At 36.5% G+C, this 27,689-nt stretch overlaps 1 protein-coding gene across 3 annotated transcripts; it reads right to left on the reverse strand.

The window, feature by feature from the left end:
- Positions 1-231: 231 nt before the first annotated feature.
- LOC141908646 (uncharacterized) lies at positions 232-27,278 on the reverse strand. Of its 3 annotated transcripts, XR_012619616.1 has the most exons (6): positions 27,141-27,278; positions 17,188-17,281; positions 16,167-16,328; positions 8,195-8,278; positions 6,980-7,040; positions 5,998-6,025 (listed from the first exon to the last, which is right to left on the reverse strand). XR_012619616.1 is itself a non-coding variant. In XM_074798770.1 (2 exons), exon 2 carries the CDS (start codon positions 5,825-5,827, stop codon positions 3,518-3,520), a length of 2,310 nt encoding a protein of 769 aa, XP_074654871.1. In that variant the 5' UTR covers positions 5,828-6,025; positions 6,151-6,670; the 3' UTR covers positions 232-3,517. The 3 variants fall into 3 exon arrangements, 1 of the variants encoding a protein (XP_074654871.1); XM_074798770.1 differs by lacking the exons at positions 6,980-7,040; positions 8,195-8,278; positions 16,167-16,328; positions 17,188-17,281; positions 27,141-27,278 and adding an exon at positions 6,151-6,670 and having other exon boundaries at positions 232-6,025; XR_012619618.1 differs by lacking the exons at positions 5,998-6,025; positions 6,980-7,040; positions 8,195-8,278; positions 16,167-16,328; positions 27,141-27,278 and adding an exon at positions 22,488-22,728 and having other exon boundaries at positions 17,265-17,281.
- Positions 27,279-27,689: the final 411 nt, after the last annotated feature.

Genomic DNA, 27,689 nt, shown 5'->3' on the forward strand with positions numbered 1-27,689 from the left:
CACTTCTACAACACATACAAACAATAATATTATACATCATCATAATCACCGAGTTTTGCAATTATCGAAACAACAACATACTAGCAAAAGAGCCAAGATATATATATATATATATATATATATATATATATATATATATATATATATATATATATATATATATATATATATATATATATATATATATATATATATATATATATATATATATATATATATATATATAAATCCGAGCAGTTTGTACGCAATCCATCATCATATATAGCTGAAACACTTCGGACATTATTATTTTACACATACATGTACAACAATAACCAAGCTATCGACACCCACCCACCTGAACCAATGAATGCTTGAATCGAAGAACATAGAAAAGAGCACAGAGGTTTCTAGTGTTAGTTTTCCACAAGCTGGTCCTGCAGCATTGTTATTCAAACACTCGCACAGCAAGTCGGTACTCGATGGTAGTTTTCAGTAGAGTACGTGGCCAAGATGTATATAAAATATTTACCAGTTAATCTAATGACTGGTCACCGGGAACTGTACATGAGGGTGACTGGTATAACAAGTGTCTCCAATATAAATGAAATAAGATTGATACCTGTATTTATTGTGTATAATAGTTAGTAAAACTGTCGATCGATTTTAAATCAGATGTCGATTTAGATATCTATTTCTAAATGTGAAAAATACCACAAGATGAAGATGAAAAGGAGTTCTTAAAATTCATCAAATTCTATGCATCTATTATTCGGGAAGTTGTTTTCACTTTGTAAATATAAATAATTCAATTATCCATAAGTATGTTAGATTGTGCTCTGGACATAATAATGACAATTTATATGGACAGGTGCATAGACAAGACAATACTTCATATATATGTAGCTGTATATATATTACACATACATGTATTGCTCATGTTGGCCATTTTGTGCACAAGTTTTAACATACTCATTCCCCGGTGATATTCAAGACGGAAATCATTTGAACGGTGGTGTTGATTTCATACAGTTTGCTAGAATTGCTTCAATTACTTGGTTTTTGACAAGATTCAATTTCAGAGGATCCGTGGTGTTACCAGACAATATTTTCCAATGACATGGGAAATATGGGATGGGAGTCATTTGTATCCTTGACTAGGCGAATACTGGAACAGGACAGCGTGATCCAGATAATCCAGAAAATCTAATTCATATGCGTTGCATTATTGCAGCTTTAGAGGCTTTGCTTATTTGTGGATGGAGTTGAAAATGCTTGTGATATTTTTGAAGGGTCTACAAAACCTAGACCGTACGGTCAGAGGCCCAATACGGTACATACAGTTAGGATCAGACACTGATTTAATGATTTGTACACGAGGGAATGAGTACGTATATTGGTTTGAGCAAATATCTATATAAAATACATTTTACCACGGTAATATACACACGTGTCAAAAATAACAATAAAACCATCCAAATAAACCACGGCCTAGTGGCTCAAAAGTTCTTTAAGATTTACCACTCGACAACTGACATAGCGACAATTAAAACTGCATTGGTACGACGGTTATTCATCGGCTGATCGATGTCAATCAATGAACTTTTGAGCAACCAGTCCCGGGTTTTAATGTTATCCCTAGACTGAAAAACTAACATCTGCATTGATTTGACGCAAATACGGATCAAAACGAACCCTTCACATGATAAATTCATTAAATACAGAGCGATCTAAGAAAAACATTTCTGTTTCTTATTCTTATCGACGGCGAAAGCAACGAAAAGCAAGCATTCTATAACAACCAATGTCTACATTATATACATCGTTTTTTCTATATCTACAATAAACCCAACAAGCTTTTGGCCACAATTACTAGATCAATTTTCTCAATGGATTACTTATATCTAATACTCAGTCATGCCTTCATCACAATGCCCATTAAATAATTGATTACTAGAGACAGTAACCTGCACACAGTATAATATTACTATCTATAAAATGAATGAATTCTTTGAAAGCTCATCTAAATAATAGACTGTCACATAAAGATTTTTATCGCTGAATTTTCTGCGAATTAAGTTCCATAGTTTTATAATGGATATGGTCCCAGAAGCACGAGTAATAAAACAATGGCAGGTGTGAGTGAAATATGTTTTTGTTTTTCAGAAAATTTGGCTGATTTCATACACACAATTTATATACACATCCCTATACAACATCTACTAAAAACACTCTACTGAATATATCAGTAATTTTTAGAATATTTCAAAATTCCTTGTAGCAAGTGATCTTGTCTAACGGGTATCTTAATTGGATTGTTCAAATTTCGTCAAATTTTATCAAAAACTAAAAACTGAAAAACCAATTGAAAGGAATGTAAACACATACGAACAATGATCATCTATGATTTACTGTGCGTTACGTGACCTTCAGTTATACAATATCAATACATGCAGACACTCACTTCAATAATCATAATAATAATATAGCTCTCAAAATCCACACGTATAATGATGAAGTATAGCTCTAGCCTAATATCATCAAAAACTCTGAATACGAAAAATTTATTCTCTGCTTGAATGCAAATTAGTATCTGAAAATATGTCTGTTCTTGTAAAACCAAGGACTAAATTGATGCAACAAAGTCATTTAATAAATCAAAACGTGAAATAGTACAAATCAATTTTAGAATTTCCTTAAATTCTGTTAAAGGATTTAATTACACAATGAAACAGACTGTAGCAGTAGTGATTACTGATTAATGATAACGAAAGTTGTTCTGATACAATATCAAAAGCCACATAAATTCAGCAAATAATACATACATCTGTGTATATATATATATATATATAATGCTTATGTAATAAAAATACATGTTTTCCATATTTCTGAAATAATTCTTAAACATAATTCATGAGAGAATGCCCAAATAAAGTGTTCATGTAATCATATGTGTGACTAGACGATTATAATGTTCCATGTTTCATTAAAACCTTCATGCAATGCCCATCTCAAAGTGCTTTCAATCTTTCATCATCCGTTTCTCGCGCCAAAAAATCATGATTTACTCCAAAAAACCGAAGTAAAAACTCGCCGAGAGATTGAAATCTATACTAAACATATTTACAAATATATTCCGAATGAATCAAGTTTCCAAACAGTCAATTTCCAATCTAGATATATATATATAAACAATAAAGTAGCAAATCATTCAAAAGTTACCTAAAAGTCTTAATTAAGTATACAATTTATATCATTATCAGTAATTCTCATTTTTAACGTTTTGGATAAAATAATCAGTCATGAACGAGGAGTAATTAGCACATAATTTGTTGTCATCTCTCAGCACCTTGTATCGTTAAAACTTTTGAGCAATCCGTAATAAACAAAATTCCGATATTTCGCCTATAAGTCCAGAGCCCGCTTCATCACAGATCAACATTTTGTTTCTTCTATCAATAATATATCGTTCTAAATGCCATGTATTCGTCATTACGAAAAAAAAAATTAAAGAAGTTCAACATACGATGAATCGAAGTCAACTTTGTTGCGGTGAATTGTTTTTACTTTCGACTGAACACTTGCGGAAATGTTCAGGCAGTTCAGCAGCACGGGTGACGTCTTCGGTTGAAATGTTATTATTGTCGCCGCTGCTCAGCGATGTATTCGACGTCCACGTGCCACTACTCGACGCTGTGCTACCGATACTATGCTGAATTGTCGAATCAGAATGTTCACTGAGATCACAGCTCGTTATAAGTGATTGTGGTACAGCCCATGATTGTTGTTGCTGTTGTTGTTGTTGTTGTTGTTGTTGTTGTGAGGTCATTTCTAAATCTACACTGTCCATACTGGATATAGAGCACGACTGTCGAGGACTCAAATCGGTGCTATCCATACTAGATACGGAGAGCATACGATCGCTTTCACTCGACCCGGAGAGCAAACGATCGCCGTGAGATTCCGTCGATTCGCTGCTCGATCGACTGCTACTTACCGACCACTGATGCGGCGATTCCTCGGAACTCGACGAACTAAACGGCGATCTCTTCGTCCAGCGTTTTAGATGAATACGCATGTGACGAGTGATCATATCGCGTCTGCACGCCGCGTACGGACATTGCGGACAGTGATAGGGTTTTTCGCCGGTATGCGTGCGTTGATGCGTATTCAAATGATCGCTGCGACTGAAAACCTGACCACAAACTTTACATTCGTAAGGTTTCAGTCCCGTGTGTAGACGCATGTGTCTGGTTAACATATCACTACGCGAAAACGCGCGATTACAAACTTTACAGTAATGTATTTTACTATTGTCGGCTCCGCGCACGGTCTCTGTTGGTAAATGCTTAGCCATATGCTTCGCTAAATTGTCGTACGACGGAAAAACTTGAGTACAAATCGGACACGAATACATAGTTTTTGATTCTTGCGCGCCGCGGCTTTCTAACATCTCGGATGGAGGCGGGAACACAAATTTCTGCGATAACTGCGAAGATTTGGTGTGCTGCGGTAGATCTGAGGAGGTTTGTCTCATGATGATCTCTTGAGGGGATGGCGAAGGAGTTACCCCACCCGCGTGTACGTAACCCTGGAATGTAGGTGGAGATCGTCCGGGGGAGTAACGAGGAGATATCGGTGAAATACCGGCCGGAGACAGCTGCTGCTGCTGCGTCGAATGTAACGCGGCTGGTATTAAATACTGAGGAGATGAGATACAAGTCGAGGTATAGATAGCTGATGATGTAACTAACGGACTAGGAACGTGAGTATGGACCGGTTTACGCCAGCGCGCGCTAACTGTATCTGATTGAATAATGTGCGGAGCTTGGACGACGATATCTTGATACTTCATACCGCGACACTGAGTCGGTATCGGGATACACATCTCCTTACTCGCGATCGTCGGCAACGCCTGAAACGCGGCTAGAGACCGAGACAGATCTAACGGTTCTTGTTGAACCGATATCGCGCCGGAGATGCTCGCCGATTTCGGTTTCATTTGTTCGGGAACCTCGGGAATCGTTTTACAAACCGATGAATCTTCGTGGATGTCCATCTCGAAGACGGCGTCGTCGTCTTTACTCGTTTCGACGTCGCTCAAACCCTCGGCGCTTTCCTGACTAGATAAATACCGCGCTCGTAATATCTTCTTAAAGCTTTGATGCGAGTGGATTTGAGATTTCGCCTTCGAGCATTCGCCTTCTCCGTGAACGAACGCTTCGCCTTCCGTATCTTTACTAGCCGAACTACCGTCGGAACTTTTACTCATCGAACTCGGACTTTGCGAGATAAATTTGATGTCTTCGTCGATGAGAATCGGCGAACGTTGTTCACGCGAAACGGGTTTAAAATACGGAAACGAGGACTCGTCGCCGGTCATTCTCCACAGCGGCGACGATATACTCTCTTTATCGGTCTCCGATTTACTGCGCGGTTTTTCTGGAACGACGAGCTCGGCCTCGCGTTGATAAACTGGACTGTATTGTTGGAAAGATTCGAGCGAACGAATGGAATGTATATTCTGATCGTAACCCCCGGTGATCTGTAACGTTTCCTCATCGCTGATTGGTGAATGTTCGAACTGTATTTGTGCCGGCATGATTTGATGTTGATAACGTTGTTCAATGGGATAAACGACTAGTTGAGGAGAACTCGACTGATGACCTCTGATTCCGGACGCGCTCGTCTTAGCCGTATCATGCATAGCGACTAACTGATGATATTTTTTGCGTTGCTCGGAGGCCATATTTGTTTCATCGTGACGACTTCTAATGCCGATTGAAATATTAACGGTTTTTGTCGTCTCGTAACTATGGTTCCCCATCATTCGGAAAAAACGAATCATTCATCTTGTCGTAGCAGTTATCGGTAAAATATAAACGTCCAATCATTCAATCCGATTTATACGATATAAATATATACGATACGATACGATACATATTTATTTGATAAATAGCCGTAAAAATAGTTGGCGCCAGTTGTTTAACTGTATACACGCGTATCGGAAATGTATCGAAACATGAAGACAATAAAACCAGAAAATCTGAAAAATATAAAAATATCATATTCATGTAAATAACCATACGTTTGCAAAACTCATAAGCTGAATTCATTCATAACTCATAAACATGAGTTCTATTAAAACTCATGTTTTAACTATTCACGTACATCTCATAACTCACAAACTTATCAGAGAAACTAGTGACGAACTGACCAGCATCACTGTGACTGACCGAAGTAAACCTGTTTAAATGTTATATTTACTCATTTACATTCCCCCATAATTAACACATATAGTGAAGTAAATCAACAGTGTTAGAAGTAGATCACATATTCATTAACTAGATGCCTTAAACAACCATTCACACCGATACCAAATGGGTCGGTCCATACCTGTTTGACGCACGTCAAATTCAGCCTGACCAGACCAGGTCGGCACCAAATATTAACACCGGTCAAACTATTTTAACGCTGGTTATGGATGTGACTCTCCCTGCTTGACACAGCATTGTTTCAGTAACAAGTGATTGATTTAGGCCTACCTGTGAGGTCCTACAGAGGTCTGGTCTGGACGACTGAACCACTATGAACTGGGAATAATTGTGTGAGCATTAGCTTGATCACATGATTACTTTAGTAATCATTAGTTTGTACCGATGAAGGAACACGTGGTCAATAGCTTTATCCAAAATTCCTGAGTTTTCCAGTTTTTTTTGGTAAAATTTGTCAAATTCCCTGAGTTTTCTAGGTTTTCCAGGTTGACAGGTTATACACTGATATGAAATAAGTAGTACAAAAGCCACATTTCAGATTCTGCGTCCACCCCCGCGGCTTATTACTAAAGGATTGGTGAGAATTCCACTTAAATCATCAAACCTGGAATGGTGATTGTAACACACCCAGACAGAGATGAATTAACACATACAACTCACTAATTACAATACTACGAATTCATATGATGAATTTATCATGATTCACAGTTCGGTGCAATACGTACCTTCTCAATATGAAATTAACTACATGATGAACTTTGCATATAAAATAACTTCATAGAAAAACTGAAAAAGAGAAGATAAAGAAAATGATTATATTGATGTGACATTTTAAGTCCAAAAAGAGGAACTTTTTGACTTCAATCTTTCTGATAATTGAATTAACAGGCCTGAGTAATAAAATACTTCAACAGTCAAATTCGCAACAAAATTGCGCACGAAAATACATAAGAATCAAATTTGGAAGGACTTTTTTATCAAAAGGAAGGACTTAGAGTCGAAAAGAAGGACAAAGATGATGTTTGTCCAAACTTTTTCCAAAAGAAGGACTTGGAAGGACCGCTGGAAACCCTGGAAGACCTATGTCCTATTAAAGTATAGCGTAGATGGCGCCAGATATGACACAACATGCATTTCGATATCATCGAATATCCACCGTTACGATCTGTCTCTACAGAAATAATTCATCATTACAGAAATAAAATCATTCAAATGATTGAGAATGATTTTAAGATTACGTCAATTTTATCTCATTGAAATTTCAAAGCTAAGGAAGCGTTCAAATAATACGTTTCAATGTTAATTATCAGTCGTTCTTCAAAACTAATCATTCGCATAAGAAATTATTTCTATCTCTCTCAAATTTTCATAATTACCACCAACGTGCTTCCGTTAGAACATACATCCGATGAGTCGGTCAATCACAGATAGAAATGAATTTAAACGGCCCGGAGAGCGCGACGTGTAAGTGATAGATACCACGGCTATGGATATTGTATTATCAAGGGATGGATGTATGTTGTTGATATCATTACATATAATTATCAGCTAAATGTATTACTATTGTCTGCAATCAAACTACTAGAATTAATCACATAAACTAACGACGTATTTACTGATTAATATTGGATATACAACTCTCTGATGAATCAAACAGCTTCGATCACGAGTTAACTCGGCTCGAGTCAAATCTGTTGAAATGTGTTCGAAATGAGCGATATTCCGGTCAAGCAAGTAATAGGCTGCACTCTATTGGTTCTATTTGGACAGTAGTCCAGACCTGTGTCATCCAGGCCTAGTCCGGCCCGCACCGGAAATGCCGGTGCGAACGCGGCCCGTGAAAATTTGATTTGAGAGTGAAACTCTCAGAGTTGAACATCTGTGAGCTGAGAAAAATTAACTAACGACAATGATAATGATGATAATGATAATAGACTGACCTCGTTTGAATGTTTCCAGTGAATTGTTGTAGATATTCTGTTTGTGCATTAGGACAAGAAAACTTCTCTAAATAAATCAGCAAACTGAAAAACACAATAACAAAAACAACACGATTAATAAGAGGCTCACGCATCCAGCAATCAACCATCTGATTACTGTCAACAGATGAGGAAAAAACCTCAATGAAGGACCAACTAATTTATTACCAGTGCGCACGCACGCACACAGGAAGGCAGGCACACGCAGGCAAACTCGCTTTAGGTAACTTTACAGATTCAAAATAACGAGAGAAACAACAGTATGAACACTAGAGAGACCACGATCAATGAACCTAGGCTGAACTGACGTGATGATCATTGTTTCAAAATAAAAATCCCTGCAGCGATATTCAGTTCGTGCAGACGCGTAGCTAGAAAAAAAATCAACTCAATCAAAATACATAGAAATCATATACGCGCGATTGATTTTAATAAAATGAAGACGTTTCTGAGAAAATGAATGTCGCGAGTTCTTATCATGGTTATTGAGTATGTTCTCAATCAATTGGTGCTTGAAAACGGGAAATTACTTCACAAGTCTGAAACAATGAGCATTTAGTTTCAACTCATGACTATAAAAAAACATCAATATCTTAGATGATGATCGGGAGGGAGGGGGAGGGAGGAAGAGGGAGGGAGGGAGAAAGTGGGAGGGAGGGAGGAAGTAAGAGGGAGGGAGGGAGAGAGGAAGAGGGAGGGAGGGAGGGAGGGAGAAAGAGGGAGAGAGGACAGTCTGTTCAAACTTCATATTTTCCTGTATGCACAAAAATCATCAAACACGTGTGAATACAAACCAAATATGGTAGAAACGCTTTGACTTCAGGCGTAGAGGCAACTTCTATCACAAAACAGGTGAATGATGTTTACTATTATTGACTACTCGTGAAATATAATGATGTACCATTAAAACAATGCAAGGTCATGAAAAAATCATACGAAGGACATGAAAATCTGATACAAGCTGACATTCAGAATTTCAGAATATTCCCATTTTATTGTGATTGATGGCATTTTGTGGAATAAATGGGGAAAAACAGGTAGAAAGAGTAGAAAAAGTTAGGAATAAGTAAAGCAAAACACTTTTGCGAAGATACCCATTCACGTTGTTGTGTCTTTTTAATTCTTATGAATAAATTTTATTACATTGAGGGTTTTTAGCTTATTCAGCAAATAATAAAATCCACATTCGACAACTTGTTTTACATATTTGCCAAGATTGGTGAATCGGTGTAGTTTATAAATGTCACCAGCGCCGGTAATCTTAAAGTGCAGCATTGATGTAAACGTTCTCATTCATGACATCAGAGTTGAGCGAACATTAAATGTGAAAGGTCTCGTCGCAACGCGCGCGGTGTACATTACAGATTGAGTTAGGTAAACTTTGAGGACCGGATTCCCACGTGTTGGAATGACGCATTCGATTAGAAGGCCCCGGTAAATGCCTAATGCTAATTACCAGCGTTATGGAAGGTAAAACAATTGTGTCAGCTTTTCTGGCATTTCTTTCATCTTTTCATTAAGACAATGACTTGAAAGGAAGTTCCATTTTCTTATGAATCTTTAGAGGAACTGGAAACATTTTCTAAATTGTGATTAAAATTGCATTCCACCATTCTGAAATTTAAGTCAGAAATGGGCGATTTTCGATGAAGGCCTGAAGCTTTGTTGTTGTCTCGATCACAAAGGCTGCCTCTCACACACTCCACCCCCTTTCAGTCTTGTCCACCAAAGAAATTGCCCCTTTGGCTAAGGTTGAGCCCTATGAAAAATTCTAGCTACAGCCTCAAAGTGGGAAACGAGGCTCGGACCAGAATCAATTCTTCTGCGATAAGACGAAATAAAAGTTGAAATTTCAACTTTTTCTCGTATCATGCAATTTGATTACATACTTGAAGAATATATTTGTTGATAAAAGATATGAACGCATATAATAATACCAGTACTGTATATGATTATCATAATCAAATCTCAATCTGTCAAGGAGAACACCAAGGGGAATCATTCTAGATGACAATTTTTGACATTAAGAATACATAAACATTAGTTATGAAAGTATAGACTTGTACGTATTGAATAACTGCTTCCCAGCACAGAAACCAGGCACTCTTTCCGTGATAAACCCTGGGTAAATGAGTGGCAAAAAAACTATCAGATTTAATCCAGAGCAAGCATCTGAAGACAATACGAAACCTGAATGAAATGTGAGAATTTGGTCGCTTAAAAATCATCCCTACAACATTCAATACAAATTATACTTACATTACAAATTTCATTCTCATTTCAACGAAGCCTAATGAATTTAAACGCTGTATCAACGACAATGTCAATAAAACGTCAAGTTCATTAAAAATATACGAAATAATTTGTGAAAAATCGTCATTCATCGTAATGAACCAGTCGTTATATACACCACGTTCTCTACAGAGGTATAGATCGTAAAACGACAATATTTGCAGTCTGAGTAGAAATTTAAAAAGCCATTGACGCAGATATTGACATCAGTCGCATTCAGCAATTTAAAACAGTGTCACAATTCCTGGAAAAATCGATCGTCGAGTTCTTAACAAGTGGTTATTACTGCCTGTAACGTGCTGCCATCTATAAACAATGGTATCACAAATCGAACTGATCCGTCTGCGATATTCCAAGAAATATCTCGACTAGTCAATAAACCGTGAGACCTATAAGAATCGATTATTTTATATCAAGTGCGACGCGTTTTATGTTTGAAACATCGGATCGAGCTTTCATACATAGCATAGAAATATATGATCATTAATTCAGTGTTCTACGAGGACGACCGAGACCCATCATAAATCCAACCCCCCCTGTTTAAATACCTCTCAACTGAGCTCAACGTCAATATTCTATCAATACTAATGATTGATTTCTCAAGTAGTGAGTTAGAAACCAGCGGGTACTGACAAATTGCACCAAAATTTAGCTTCATTTTCAATATTTCTAAAGAGATTCCAAATTATTGACAAAAAAACTTTGCAACTTCAGAGTAAAAAATCTAAAATGAATGCAACACCTTAAAAATCAAAGTTTATGTGGAACGACTCACACTATTCAACATGCATCGCACGCATTGACAAGATTTCTACTGATGAATCAGAGATCATATAAAACTGACAAGTACAAGATAAATATCATCTTAAAATTCTCAACAAAAATATATTTTGCAAACGATGCCTGAATAAAAACTGCGATCGATTTTGCAACTTTTACGAAGAAAATGAATCCTACCTGATTAAATGTAAAGACGAACATCAATATCACCGATCGAATTCAGAGTTCCCCCGATTATCACCTGAATAAAATCTTCGAAAATACGCGTAGAAGAAAATGTTGCCACGAAATCAGCAGATCGCATTCGAACTGAGGTAAGTAACGACGTAGCGCGCGTATGTATAGTACAAAGGCAAGACGCATAGCAGGCGTGGGTGACAAGAGACAGCCAGCCGATTGGATCTGACTGGCTCGTATAATACCGCGTGATGACAACACACTGAACGTCGACGTCATTCAAACGAATACTAGCGCCGAATACTAGCGCTAGAAGTGCATTCACTAACCACCAAAAAACAAAAACAAACAATAACTACAGATCTTCAGTCTATGACTGACTACCTTCAGTTCTGTCAAAACTCGTTTTCCGTATATGGGGAACGTGAAGAAGTTATTCGCGCGCGGCCGGGAGTAAACCCTAGATATTAACAAATAGATAATAAGAACCCCGGTGATAATGAACATTTCACGAATTAATCGGAAAAAAATGCCTTTACGTCAGAGCACTTTGCTGATATGAAATATGAGGGCAAATCGCAAAAAAAACATGAAACAGTAAACATCGTGTAGAAACCTATTTCGTGAATATCGATAATATCAAATGAATAATTATTCATCTAATTCGAGATCATATTCCTTCAAACTTCTCATCCCGCAGTTTCAAAAGTGGAGAAAAAAATTATTAACCCCGACCACCTACGAAGGTTTCCTGAATGTGTTAATTGAAAACCATCACCGTATTGAAGACCACAAGAATCACCTTATTAACACATCTACACCTTCACATACCTCTTACCTAAATCTTTCAACAAAAAAGTGGAGCAACTATAACCGAAATTTCGGTAATCCAGGAATGAAAATGATAAGTAATGAAAGCGCCATCGCAAACTTGAAAATAAATCAACCACCAAGTTTTAATAACAGATGAGGTAAGATTGATGCATGGGGTTACGCACCCCCTAAAAAGTAGACCTGAAATTTTACAGGAAAATATAGAAATTATAAGCTTGTTCTCTGTTGGGTAGATTTTGGATGCATCCCTTCTTAAAACAGACCCTAGCTGCAACCCTGACAAAGTCGCGAACATCATCGTTTACGCAATAAATGATCTACTGCTTCGTCTGGTTTTAAACTAATTAATAAATTATCAATAATAATCACGAGATATTCTCTAATTTATTCATTCATCATAATTACTACGAATTATTGGTATAAACATAAAACAATGTTTGATGAATAAGAGATGATCAGTCAATGATTATTCATTCATTTGTTCACATTTTTTCTCCCACATAAAATGAGTTTGAGTAACTCAGATTTATGATCAGTTCCATCATTCATCCCAGAAACTACAGAAACCCTTATTTTCCTAAACCAGGAAGGGTTTGACACGTTAGGACTAGTTTGTAGTCTGCACAGGACGATTACACATTCCGTAATCTTATTTTGTTCTCAGTACGCCTGAAATGGCTAATAGCATTTAGCCGAAACGTTGCTCTTAAATATAATCATTCTGATCTAGAACTTTTCATTTTTGGCTTCATTATTGTGGGATTATTCTCGTTATCAATATACACAGATATCGTGTATCTTCTCGTCTCACCAAATAGGAATATCGCAAAGTTGTGACAGCAAACCACTCACATATAATACCGGGGTCATGTCTCACGCTCAACTAGCATTAACTTGTTAGATCACTATAGAAGAAAGACGGTCTTGGATGGTTTTGGATTTCAAGTCATTACCGAGCACCCGGGCCCTGAATCATCAGCTACATCGCACTCATATCCCTCTGAGTTTCTCCTCAAATGTTTTGACTGGCGGTTTAAAGTTTAAATAGCCTTATGAATCAACGATTTCCCCTTAACAGCCAAAATATGATGAATTATCAAGGTAAATGAAATATCATTCATTTGGCAACAATCTACATTAAGACAAGGATCGTATCTAGTTTCAGCGATGTTTAAGATGAAAGTTGAGATTTATGAGTCATTAATTATGAGTAGGTCGACAGATCATTGCCATATCCTACCGAATCCTAATAAATCATCATAAAAACAGCTTAAACAACACGACATAAACATACGCATCTTAATGACGTCATTTTGATATAGGACGCGCTTTTATCAACATTTCTTAATCTTCAGAAATAAACCAGACGAATATTGCGAATAATATACATCATTATCGGATTACAATTACGAGAATAGGTCCATTCCATCCTGCAGACTATAATAAGATATTAAACAGTCTATCTATAGTAACGTATGAAGATGAAATAAAATATAAACATGGACTAGGTGTGACAGCAAAGTGTATGGCTTCATCAATTTTATACATAAGTGAATTTCTTCGAAATGTCAACGCAGCAACATTTGAATTTAAGTGAAATAAAAAAGTAAAGACCTGTTGTTTCTACGAAATCAGTCATTTCTTTTTGCGTAATCTTTGCAGGGGGACCTGCCGGCTGATTCTTACATTATTCATTAAATTATAGTGAATATATATAAAGTATGTCAATATAAAACTAGCGGTACAACCAACTGTGATATGTGAATTCCTGGAACTCATTTACACTGATATATCCTGCACTTACCACTTCTACGTCAGTCAGTGTCGAGAGGGAGAGAGGGAGAGAGGGAGAAGGGAGAGAGAGAGAGAGAGAGGGAGAGAGAGAGAGAGAGAGTATGAATGAACTCATCCTAACATTTCTCGTATATGTAATTGCTTATATAGGACTTTAAATGTGACTTACATAAACACCTTCCGTAACGGCATCAATTTACAGACACGCGAATGAATAAATCATCATGAAGTTAACATTTAATCAAAAGACTATTTTTGATTATATAAACTATTGAGAAGATTCGCAGAGAAGCCGTGTAAACCTGTCGATAGAGACAGATAGTTTTACTTCATAAGTTTAACTAGTTCATTCATTCATTCATTCATTCATTCATTCATTCATTCATTCATTCATTCATTCATTCATTCATTCATTCATTCATTCATTCATTCATTCATTCATTCATTCATTCATTCATTCATTCATTCATTCATTCATTCATTCATTCATTCATTCATTCATTCATTCATTCATTCATTCATTCATTCATTCATTCATTCATTCATTCATTCATTCATTCATTCATTCATTCATTCATTCATTCATTCATTCATTCATTCATTCATTCATTCATTCATTCATTCATTCATTCATTCATTCATTCATTCATTCATTCATTCATTCATTCATTCATTCATTCATACAGTTTATTACTACGCGTTCAAACGACTGAAGATTTAAGACTCGCTGTCCATCCGTTCGAACCATTAGCATTAAAATATGGCTAAGAAAGATTATAACAGAGAAATAAGATAAGAAACTTACCCCGACTAGATTCAAATCAAACAATGAATCTAGCAGACGATTCAGATATAATAATAATCAATATAGAGCACGTTGCGAGGAGACTCGAGACTCTGCCGTTCAGCCGACGTTCACAGTCGTTCACTAGTGAATTTATGAATGAACGAAACAAACATCAGAGCGATCAGTGAATTTATCAATGACACTGAGACAACTGACTAGAAACAACTGATGACAAAAAGTAAAGTAAGGATAGTTATATAGTTCTATCACCCCACAATTTCCAGGCACATTCTGCCTTCGTCAATGGCCCAGTAGTTTAAGGGGAAACCGTGCGGCGCTTGTCAGGTATTGATTATTCCGCGGCAGTAGCAATCGCTTGAAATTTCCAGGAAATCTATCCAGGCATTGCCGCGTGAGAGAGGAACGAATACTGAAACAAAGCATAGGGTGGTTTGAGTTACAGTCAGCGCTGCCGCTGCTGCTGCTGCTCGAGCATCCATCGTATGAATTAGATGTCTTTATCCGAGAAAATGAAGTTTAACTGATTATACCTTTCAATTTCCTCGAACGATCAGCTAATTTTTCTTATCAATATCTGATATTGCGGCAAACCAACAAAAAAAAAGAAGAAAATCTTCACTTCCGATCTATAAACACCTTCAATCATCGGTATGACATTTCGAATAACATTTGATTAACTCCCCAAAACATCGCAAAACACGAATGATGTCAATGACGTCAATATATAACTGAATTTAAAATATCACCGATACTGGAATCCGTTACGATATCATTCTACACCAACCGCAAATACCAACAAGTAATCATTCATAATAACCACCTCAATATTAGCTATTCGATCTCTTAAAACACATGTTTCATCGGCTATTCTTCATCCAAAGATAAATAACCTTTTCTTATATCGAAATCCAGTTTCATAGATTGGTATAACGTCCAACCTAGAGGTTAACTCAACCGGTTTATAAAACAGGGCACGGGCAGATTTAGAGGCGCGAAGGGTGCGCACCCTTATCCTTTTCCATCCAATAATTACTAGAAATTTTTGAAAATTATGATTTTAAATGCAGGAAATGCCGTCTAAAAGCATAAATTTTTTCGAATCTTTAATAAGAGGCCCTAGATTCCCGAGTATTTTCATCTGACTTACAGCGATGTGACCTTTGGTGGTTTACTGGATATATATGGCTGAAAAGCCATTATAAACATGTGAAATTCTGTGCGCGTGAAATCTTTGAATCATTGACTTACCTCGAAAAGAAACTTGTATAAAATGATAAATCCAATCAGTGTCACCTGATGTTATATATTTGTGCGTTTTTGTGACAGTGACGTAGATTTCTATCTAAGCCATCTTTCAATCATCTCTTCTTCGGGCGCGATACAAAATATTACTTTGTTCGTATAAAAAAGCTGAAAAGATGCACAAAATTACGAGATAACGTCGTTCGTTACTGTTGAGAAAATATAGAATATCTTAAACACAGAATCCCCACACAGGACGCCCAATCTCTGAATAGCGATTTCTGTAACAACTTCAATTTTATTCGTTCATCGAAAAATAAAAGAAAATGTTCAAATTAATCAGTAATCAAGGAGGGGACGACCCTCGGTAATAACTTTCACATTTCTGTACATATCACACAAATCGAATCAGTTTTTCTCGGAACAAAATACTGAAAGGAGCAGCTATGCATTTATGCATTTAAAATCTTTATGACAATATTGTTTCCGACGAGTCGCAAGGATATCGGAACATCGAGCAGATTAACAATCGATTACAGATTATTGGGGTTTTTAATGAGTAGGCACCAAGACGACATTGCGACGATACTGGTATAGGTACCGGTATACTGGAGGGGGGTGTTTTTAATGAGTAGGCACCAAGACGACATTGCGACGATACTGGTATAGGTACCGGTATACTGGAGGGGGGTGTTTTTAATGAGTAGGCACCAAGACGGCATTGCGACGATACTGGTATAGGTACCGGTATACTGGAGGGGGGTGTTTTGAATGAGTAGGCACCAAGACGGCATTGCGACGATACTGGTATAGGTACCGGTATACTGGAGGGGGGTGTTTTGAATGAGTAGGCACCAAGACGACATTGCGACGATACTGGTATAGGTACCGGTATACTGGAGGGGGGTGTTTTTAATGAGTAGGCACCAAGACGACATTGCGACGATACTGGTATAGGTACCGGTATACTGGAGGGGGTGATCTCTACTGTTTCAGATCCAATATCTTTAACTATTTTTCTACTCACTTTGTTTGTTTGTGGCTTGGTTCATTTTCTTCATTGTCGCGATGTATATTTGTGCGTTGTGTGACAAGTGTAACTCGCTTGATTTTTCGTCAATCTATAAAATATCATACATCGAATATAGATGAATAAGATGACAAACTATAAGTATCATCAAACGATGAGCAGTTCGGATTAATCAAATATCTTTTTAATTTTCAGTTTAAGCCGCATGCCTGCAGGGACAAACTAGACAAAGAACTTTTTTAGGTGACGACAATGGCCCAGCCCAAACCATTCGTAACAACTGAAAAAGTGCTTTGTTAAAAACCATCAAAACAGGTTTAATGTCATCGAACTTTAACCGACGAATATTAGAATCATTTATAGAATTATTACACGTGCAATTTACGTATATATTCAGTAAACATTAAAAAATCTTGAATGACGAACGAAACGCGATTAAAAGTAGCATTTACTGCATCGCGAAACATCAAATATAGTCATCAATGATGTCAAATATTGTCCTGAAATCGATTCAGTCTCCCAAAAATAAATAACAAACTTGTAAGTAGATATTTTATCGAATTTTGGCATTTGCTCCACTCCCCAGAACACTGGCACTTCACCAACATTCATTCACAATTTGCGATTATTATCAGTATTTTCATTCACCTGCTGCACTGTGTGTTGACAATTACGCACATGGTTTAGGTATTGACGTCAGTCAGTGCACCGGCGCACTAAATATCGATCACAACATTCAACTGCGATTCTCACTTCCGTCCCCCTCTCTCTCTCAGAATCGGTCAAATAAATACCGTCCACGTTTCGTCCCTTAGAATTTTCATCGAGATCCGTTTCGCTAAAATTGTTTATAGATCAAAGGAAAATTTCCGAATTATCAAATATATTTTCAGCGCGTTTGATGTTTGGTGCTTTGACTTTTTGAAATATAAGCATAGGTAAAATATATAAAATGGATATATATATATATATATATATATATATATATATATATATATATATATATATATATATATATATATATATATATATATATATATATATATATATATATATATATATATATATATATATATATATATATTATTATGAAAACTGAGATGAAATTGTGACATTTGTGAAAAGAAATATTTTCCAAAAACTAAATGTTCAATCATTTCTAAAAATTCATCTAACGGTATATAATATGAATAAGGGTGGGACAAAAAACATCTAACAATACGCTTTCTTCCCATAATTCCTAGAGTTTTCCATGTTATGTTATAACACAAAATTGCCAGGGTGAACCTGCAGCAGGTGAATGGAAACATTTCTAATTGATTCATTTTTCAAAAATCACGTAGCGATAAAGTTTCAACGTGCAATAACACAAAATTCCCCGAGCGAATTCCTGCATTCACGTGCCACAGGTGAATGCAGAAACGTCTTTATTTAAAACAATTCATCATTTTTTATGAATCATGTATTGATTAAGAAATGCGTTTTCAATTGCGTTATATCCAAATTCCCTGAGTTTTCCAGGAATTCAAGAGAAATTTTGGAGACGTTTTCTTCTAGAATTTTCTAATTCCCTGAATATTTCTCAGGTTATTCCAGTTATTGGCCGAGCTGTAAAAACGCTCTGAATCTGATGTATATTGAGTTCAACTCATCTCTGAAACTGATCTATAAAATACAGCTCGCTTACAATCAGAAAATATACATTTGAAAACTAGTCGTCACACCTGAATGGTCACCAAACCAACTGGTCTTATACAAGACTAACAAACACACCCACACAAATAACTTGACTAACTGGTCTAGTGGTTAGAACACTGGGTTCGGACATGGAAGGCCCAGGTTCAAATCCCTAAATAGCAGGGTTATGGGTATGGTTAATGGATACGCACAATTTTTGGTCGATTTTCTCGTTAATAGATACATTGAATCTTATATGTTACAATTTTTATGATAGCTTTCTAGTGAAAAATCTGGCCTTTTCAGAATTAAGAATAGGGGCCGGTCACGCAGGAGGTGCTCAAACGTTAGTTTTAGTTAGCTGGTAGACTAATGGTAACGCTGTAGGATTTATCCACCAGTAAAACTCTGACTAATTTTATAACCAGAATTCCTTGTTAAAAGAACTGTTACTTACAGTGAAGATATATCAAACAGTGAATTCACTGAATTTGTCTTATAACCATGCGCCAGAAAAACATAAACTGATTGACATAAATAGGATATCGATAAATTCAAGGGGTTTATTGGCACAGAATGTCAAAGAAAGTTTATAATAACCCCAGGGGAAAATCGTGAGTAAATGTACACTTTGTACTAAAATCAAATTCTAGTGACATCATTTTGTTTATCAATGACATCACACGAGTATCCTGATGACATCATCAAGTATACAATATAATATGAAAATCAATCAGAATTTGTCATTATTTACAAATTCTATGAATTTTACCCTTTTTGCAGAGAAAAGTATATATTTGGAAAAAATATGACAATGGATCAAATTGTCTTATTCACCGAGAACAAAGGTGGACCCACGAATATATGACGGAGGGATTGAAATCAATTTAGAATAAAAAGAAGCATCAGCGCATCATGACTGTGTAACATTCACATGATATTTCTGTGAAAATATGAATGTAATTTTAATCCCAACTGCTTTTCCATGATAATTTACATCGGATGTTAGCACATACCAGGAAGTTTTGAATCAGACTTCCTCAATTTCAATTTCAGAATATGATGAAAATACTCATGTATCCCATGTATTCCGCCAATTTGCGTATCCAAGCATTTTTTTCGACGGATGCAGAGGTAGATCTAGGGGTGGCTTTCCATTGAGGTTGCAGTTTTTGTCGGTACAGAAACCGAGGATAACCTGCAAATTTGACACTCATTTTGCTGAACACTGAGTGAAACTTGACTCGTGACCTTCAGCACGACTGACTGCTTTATCCATGAAATACCCTTCCAATTATTTCGGACTCTACCTATAAATTTCCCAACATTTGTTCCTATTGATAAGTGACATAGAGAACCAGGAATTTTCAAACTGTTTTATTGATCTTATAATATCTTATTGGTCGTACAAACGACCACCAGCCACAACATCGCACCGGGTAATCCCTACTCTTATTCCGGTTAGGCAAAACTTATTTTGGTTCGTTGCTGCAAAAACCGATCATTTTTATCTCATTGTTATAAACAAATATTTGTCATTTTAACTTTTTCGTGCGGAGAAGTTGCACAGCATCCATGTTTTGTCAAAAAAGAAATCTAAACGGGCAATATTATGATATAAACAAACAACAGAATTAATATAAGAATAGTTAGTTCTGATACTGAACTAATCGTTTTTACCAAAATACCTTATCACCATATATGTGAAATGGTGTTATGAAATCCCTCCCAGGTGCGGCATTAAAATATGTAAATTGCATAGCGAAATACTGAGTCATCATCTAATGAGGAAATAAAATACCATTTTTTCTATAAGTATGAATTTTTATACATTTGTCGCCGAATTACGACGCAAAACAACTTCATCGAAATTCAACAGCACTAAAGGCAGCAGGGGCAGCAGCGGCAGCGGCAGCAGCAGCAACGCTATACTACGTTATCAGAGTTCATCAGTCTATAACCATTTATATCTAAACACCCACATATTCAAATGACTCACACAAGCACCAGCAGTAGCAGTGTCGGACCCCGGATATCGCATTTAAAAAATAATTTGGGCACTTCAAATGACACCCACTCATTGTGCGCATGTGTTACCACACATTTTGAGCTTCGTCGAAATAAACATTAAGCAAAATAAGTGAAAAATTGAGTTTGTAGTTGATGTAATATATAGCATTAGTTGTACTATGTTTACTAAGGGTTGAGCGATAGCCCACAGGCAAGGTGGAGCTTACTTTATTTATTATGAAAAGGGGGAGGCCTATTAGTAATTTGATTAAAATCCCACAGTCTTAAACCGGCTTAATTTACCTTCAACGCCGTAACCTAATCTAAAATATAAAAGCAATGACAACTAAAAGCGATATATACAGTATTCAACAAATACAAATATATGTTTCATATCAAATCGTATATAAAATAGTATATCATATTGCGTATATGTTAATCAAAGACTTCTAGGATAGGAATATTACATGACCCTAGAATCCTATGTACAATAAAACAAAGAACGCAAAGAAATAAAGATAAAGATGATTAAATCATCACATAACAGCTGAAAATGACAACTAGCTGTTGTTTTCTATAGCAGGCTTTTTTCAGTCCATTCCATCGATTATTGGTGACAGATTTTCAATCGATAAAAGCCTAATTTAATTAGTCCATTATCTAAGACAGCTAGTTGGCACGTTAAGAGTAAAAAACAAAAAAAACTAACTTTATCTAAGTTTATTGATGCCTTGAAATATAACACATCGCTTAATCAAATTGAAAATTGTTTTCATGTTGCTGACACAAATAGGGGACAAATGTTTGAGCTGATCATTTTTTTAAGAAAAATGATGAGAGAGGATGAAATTATCAAGGACTTTACTCGACAGGACTGTCACATTGACTCCTACGTAACAAACACCTGTTAACAAACATACTACTATTTCATTATTGAAATTTTGAAATAAGACGCGCTCGTAAAGAGAGCAACAGGTTTGAAACATTTCAACAACGCACGTGTTCAGTACATAGACCTAATACATGACTAAATTAACACACCAATACCAGACGATACCAGACAATACAATACAATAAACATCTTCATCAATCCCACTACTAAACTATAGGGACTTTTAAATGCACCTGGGTATTTCAACGCATCATCCTGGCCTCACCCCACCCACACATGTTCTCTCACAGGATTTTAGATAGGCTGTATTCATTCTTTTTTAACAGTGTGGCTGAATGAAGTAGCTCTCCGTAAAAATATTTAACATTTAGGTACAATATGCTATTTTCCTAGCCCATTACTTTACGAAACATATATATATATATATATATATATATATATATATATATATATATATATATATATATATATATATATATATATATATATATATATTTATCTATATAAAACAGGGGTCGCTGACAGGTGGATTTAAAAATGACAGGGCCCCATAAAAAACCGATTGCGAACTCAGATCACCTATATATGGGGGGGGGGGGTGGCGTTAGTAAAAAATTCTATACTCGCTGAACTCGATGTAGATCCGAACCACATCGGAGAATAACAATCCAGCAACAAATAAACAAATAACATTCTATCCGACCTTTCGATTTTATACCTGAGAGCTGTTTATTCACAGTTCGCTGCGGCCCGAAAATTGATTCACATAAATTTCATCCAGACACGAGATCGTCTCCAGAAACCAGTATGAGTTAATGAAGAGTTTGGCGTTATTCCAAGTCGCGCACCGTGTCAAGGTAAAAAGCCTGTGGCAGCGCTGCCTTCACAACTATCTACTATCGAATAAGATCTGTTTTCAACGCTCGGTTCAGTTTTTGGCGCTCGGTTCAGAATCTTCTACCGCATGATGATTTTACCAACCACATAAATATGAAGTCACCTGATTTATAGTCGTATAAATACATCCTGGTTGATGAATTTTTAGTGATATTATTTATTCACTATTCCGAGCTGATATAGAATCGTATTTCCCTCATCTCATTATTTCATATTTCCCTCATCTCATTATTTCAAACCGCGATAATTCTACCCAATAAATTCTGCTTCTACAAATCTCAATTAATGACTCACAGTAAAACGCATTTCGCATTCACAACTCATCAATGTCGATACTAATTACTTACGATTAGATATAAAAAAAGGTCTTTGGACTAGAGTCTGAATAACGGTAAACATCAATTCAATTATTCTTTAATGACTGTTGTTATTTATTTAATCATTAATCGCGCAGTGCTCTGTACGATACAGACATCACTTGTGGAGCAATAAACTGAAACTTCGACTAATCAAACATAGTGTCCTGAAATCATTCTAAAATGTGATGATTTTAATCCTCAATTCACAACGTTTTGTGATTTAGTCAATTTAAAAAAAATCTACTTCGTAAAGAGCCTAGCGATTGTTCTAATGTAAGGTGCTTTTAAATAATATATTATCATTATTTTGTTGATGAAATCATTGTTTATTGTCAATCCAATGACGAGATTAAGCTGCAGGGATTTTTGTCATTAATCAAATGAAAAGTCCTGAATCTAGAATATATATTTATACAAAATATTTTCACAATAGGATCTTTTAATGTAGTGTTTATTGTTTTCTGTTATGTTATGTTCTATACCCACGAGTAAAACTGTTATACTACATAGAATAACCATTACTATTTGAATATGAATCATTTAGCAGTTGTTTAAGACCTCGGTATATGTATATACGATCATCGCAGACAGATCGATAAGAAAAAATCAATTTATATCTTCTATGTTTACCAACAAGCATACGCGCATTTCAGTAGTAGGTGGTCTTATTCCAGATTCAAATCCTTTCCTCAGACAAAACATCGTTTTTTAAGGGGGCAGACCTAGAGAAAAACAACATTTCTCCGATAACTAATGGATTTGACAGTTTTGGCGCGCGTCAAGGGATTTATCAAGAATTATTGCCATCATAAACGACGTAAGAAATGGTGCTATAATATCGAATGTAAGCAGCTCATATTTCTGATCCGAGATTGTTTTATGAATTTCAGTGAAAATAGCAAAAGGCGTCGAAAGAGAAAAATACATGGAAGAGACGAAACGATAGACAGTGAATCACGAGGAGGATAAACTGACCTACTACGAGATTCCTGAGTCATTTATACTACACCCACTCAATATAATCATTGTAGGTCACGTAACCACATAATCAGTATCCATCCTGACATACTGTGACACACTGAGCTACAGTCAGTGTGGTGAACGTGATGCATCATTTCAACAACGCAGCTCTACACAATTCTAAGAACCTCAATGACATGTGCTCCAAATGACAAGTTAACATCAAGGGGCCTCTACTCACCTCGCACAAATATGAAGGACATTCGTAATACAATGTCTTCAATATCATCGCATCAAACTTAATAATTCCAAGAAGTGGAAAAAAGTTTACAGTGGTGCCTAGACGAGCTATCATTCCAATAATTATCCGATGGAAATTATTTTTTTCGCAACAAATATTTCGAACGTTCCGTAAAGAATAATTTAACAAACATCTGGTTATACATACTTGTATACGAATAAATAATAGTTTGAGTTATCATCACGACTATAATATATTCAGCACAGTTTGTCCCAGATTCGGCACAGCAATAAATCAATAATTAATAATCCTGATCTGTCTGTCACGTTTAAACTAAATAATGCAATATCAGAAAGGATTAAAAAATGTGAAATATTTTCAGATTTGTAACTGAAATATAGAATTTCTACTTACAGCGAGTGAATGTCTGAGTAGTATGAGATAGCAGTGAATGAGTGGGAGGGTGGTAGGTTCGTTCTAGTCTCATTGGCAATCAATAAAACAAATCTTCCGGGTTCAATAATTTATAGTATCTCATGAGTCATAACATACCTGCTTTCATGACCTAATTGCGTTTAAAAAAAATTACGTTAAAAATGAACCCGAAAGCTTGGCTTCGCGAGAGTAACAATGCGTCACAAAAACATTAATTCAGGGGTGGATCCAGGGTTCCAATTTACCGAGCCTTCAAAAAAAACAGTCATTACGTAGACGACTTATCGAAATGATGACTTACATTTAGTAAGTAAAATAAATCTTATCGCGACGCAAAATAGAGACAACTTCAACTTCACTTACGCCCTAAAATACACCAACCCCCGCAATACATTCTCCCCTGGAAACTAAGACCACATCTTCAACACATGAAAAAATCTGCTTCTTCTAGAAGTTAATCTGAAATCGTCTCTTTTTCGAGTATTCAGCGCCCCCTGCCAGGTTGCCACATGGAATATCATGTGACCTTGTAACTTTCACTTTGTTGCAGGAGGGCGGGGGGGGGGGGGGGTATAATACTGTGATGATGACTATACTAAGTTTGAACGTTAAATCTTCCACAAGGCTGATTTTTCAGAATTCTTAATGCATGTGCCTTCCAAATCGGAAGAATGTCCTTTTAAAATGGTTCCTGCAATTTTCACTTAACAAATTGACCATAATCGCATATGGCCCTTTAAAACACCTACATTTCATTGAGTTCTGAGTAATATTGTTTTAGTGTAATCATTAGAAAGGATGAGATAAATGATGAATGTAGGAGGTGAATGAATATTTCATATCATTTCCGAGCAGCGATATTTTCTCATCATGTAACCTGACTTTTTAAGTGATTAACTCTTAGAAACGAAGAGTCCCTGGTAAAACATTCTCGACTATACTCTGAAAATATACTGATTGACATTATAATTCCATGTTCCGAATTGGCAAATATCCATTTAGTAGGAAGCCAGCTGTTTATACCAGCGAAACAGTCTGACTCATTTCTGTTCGACAGTTCTACTAACTGTACGCATTTCTATAGGCCTTTAACATATTTCAATCAATGAAATTTTGATGAAAGTCATTCATTAAATGTTTGCAGTTTTCTTAATGGTAATTACATCTAAAAATTATTCCCACGAAGCTCGCATCAAGAGCCATATGATAGATAACAGTGTCGCCATAAACTGCGATGTTAGAGGGGTCGCATTTATTTTTTTTTCACTTTCTAATGCAAACGTTGCAAAGCTTTTGGTCAGGGATTTGGAATCTTCCAAAAAATCATGAAAATCAAGTTTAATTTTGGTACAATTTGCTGCTATTCGTCACGTTGAACTCTCAACTAGACTCTAGTAGTGAGTTCAATGTGACAAATATCAGAAGACAAAGCAATTATCCAACATCAATTGCTCGCAGATTTTTCAACCGGGTGGATATGAATAACTTCTATGTCCTAATTTTCCCCAGTAGCCTATGTGCCTACTTGGTGGAACAATTGCCTTACACTGAACCAACTGCCATAGAATGATAGTATATTGTTAGTGAATCACTACACCTGATTGGAGATACCACACCTGACTGATCACCACAGAGTCTAACTTCCAGTTCAGATCATTCGCTGGTCAGTGCAGTAGTTAGCATACTGGGCGGGCAAGCAATCATGTAAGAGGTCTCACGTGCAAATCCTGGTTAAGTAAGGGTTAGGCCTAGAAACTATTTCATTTTTGTTTTGTTATAGGGTTAGGCTTCTTCAAATATTACTTAGGCCTATGTGTTCTAAATTTGGCTGGATTGAGGCTTTTGTGGTGGAAGATTTCCAATTTTATAGTAAAGAATTGTCTCTTTTGAACATTCAAAGCTGTCAAATATCAACTCGAGAAGTTTTAGATTTTCCAGACAGGGATTAAGAAAAGAAAGCATTCTTCATTCTAACTAAGTCTCAGAGGCTTATTCTAGAAAAATCTTAATACATGCAGGGCCTCAGATTCGAACCTAAGTCTCTCTGTAAGGCCTACATGAGTTCTTATTCATCTTGGATGTTGAACCCTACCCTCTGCTGTTGCCTTGAGCTTGTCTTGAAGAATGCTTCATGTTTGTAACCGAGTCCAATATTGATTTACTGCTTCTCTGACTCTGGTGGTTGGATGTGATATCCAGGGATCCCCGCTGGACTGGATAAATAAAAACCAATGAAATGTGTGGTTTATCTATTAGGGCCCAGTTAGAGAGAAGTGTTGAGAAGAGATTCTACGGTCAGTCGAGACGGTGTTTCGTCTCAGGCCGGGGATGATGCACTGCAGCAGCACATCCTCCCTTCTCTCTCCATCCAGACTCCGTCTCCGGCACCACCCGCCGCCCGCGCGCGAGTCCATCATCATACCGTATCAATTCATCATCAATTATCAGCGCATTCTACTAAACCTATTGTTCAACTTACGATTCAACAAGATGAAAATTACTCCAAGCAATTCCAAACAACGCTATAACTTCATGACAGTCCAGGAAAACGCGTTTAATCGAGGAATTAGTTGTATTTGTCTATGCTATGTTACCCTCCCACGCAAACATCGCCGCCATGTTTGTTTTCTTCCTCGCAGAAATCGCGCGCATCAGAATAACACTGACACAACTCATAACCGAATACCTGAGGCGGGTACCCATCTGTGGTCCATCGTCTCACCCAGGGCCTGGCACGGACTATATGAGTCAGTAAATTCACTGAGCAAATAATCACTTAGTTTCTGAGCTAAAAATCTTATTTTCCGTTTTGCCCGAAAAAATAGTTTTTGGTCTTGGGCCCCGGCTGGACGTAGCCTGTCTGCGCAGTGCTGGACAACAACGGGCCTTAGTAAGAATATTGAAGCATTTCCCATCCATTCATCAAGCCTGACTGGTAAAAATATGCGTTGATCTCTACACTATAGGATCGTAGAACGATGGAGAAACGGCTGCGTGCCCGAGCCCGCGCGGTGGCACACGCCACACA

The sequence above is a fragment of the Tubulanus polymorphus genome, chromosome 1 (genome assembly GCF_964204645.1).
Source record: "Tubulanus polymorphus chromosome 1, tnTubPoly1.2, whole genome shotgun sequence".
In the NCBI taxonomy this organism is placed as follows: domain Eukaryota; kingdom Metazoa; phylum Nemertea; class Palaeonemertea; order Tubulaniformes; family Tubulanidae; genus Tubulanus; species Tubulanus polymorphus.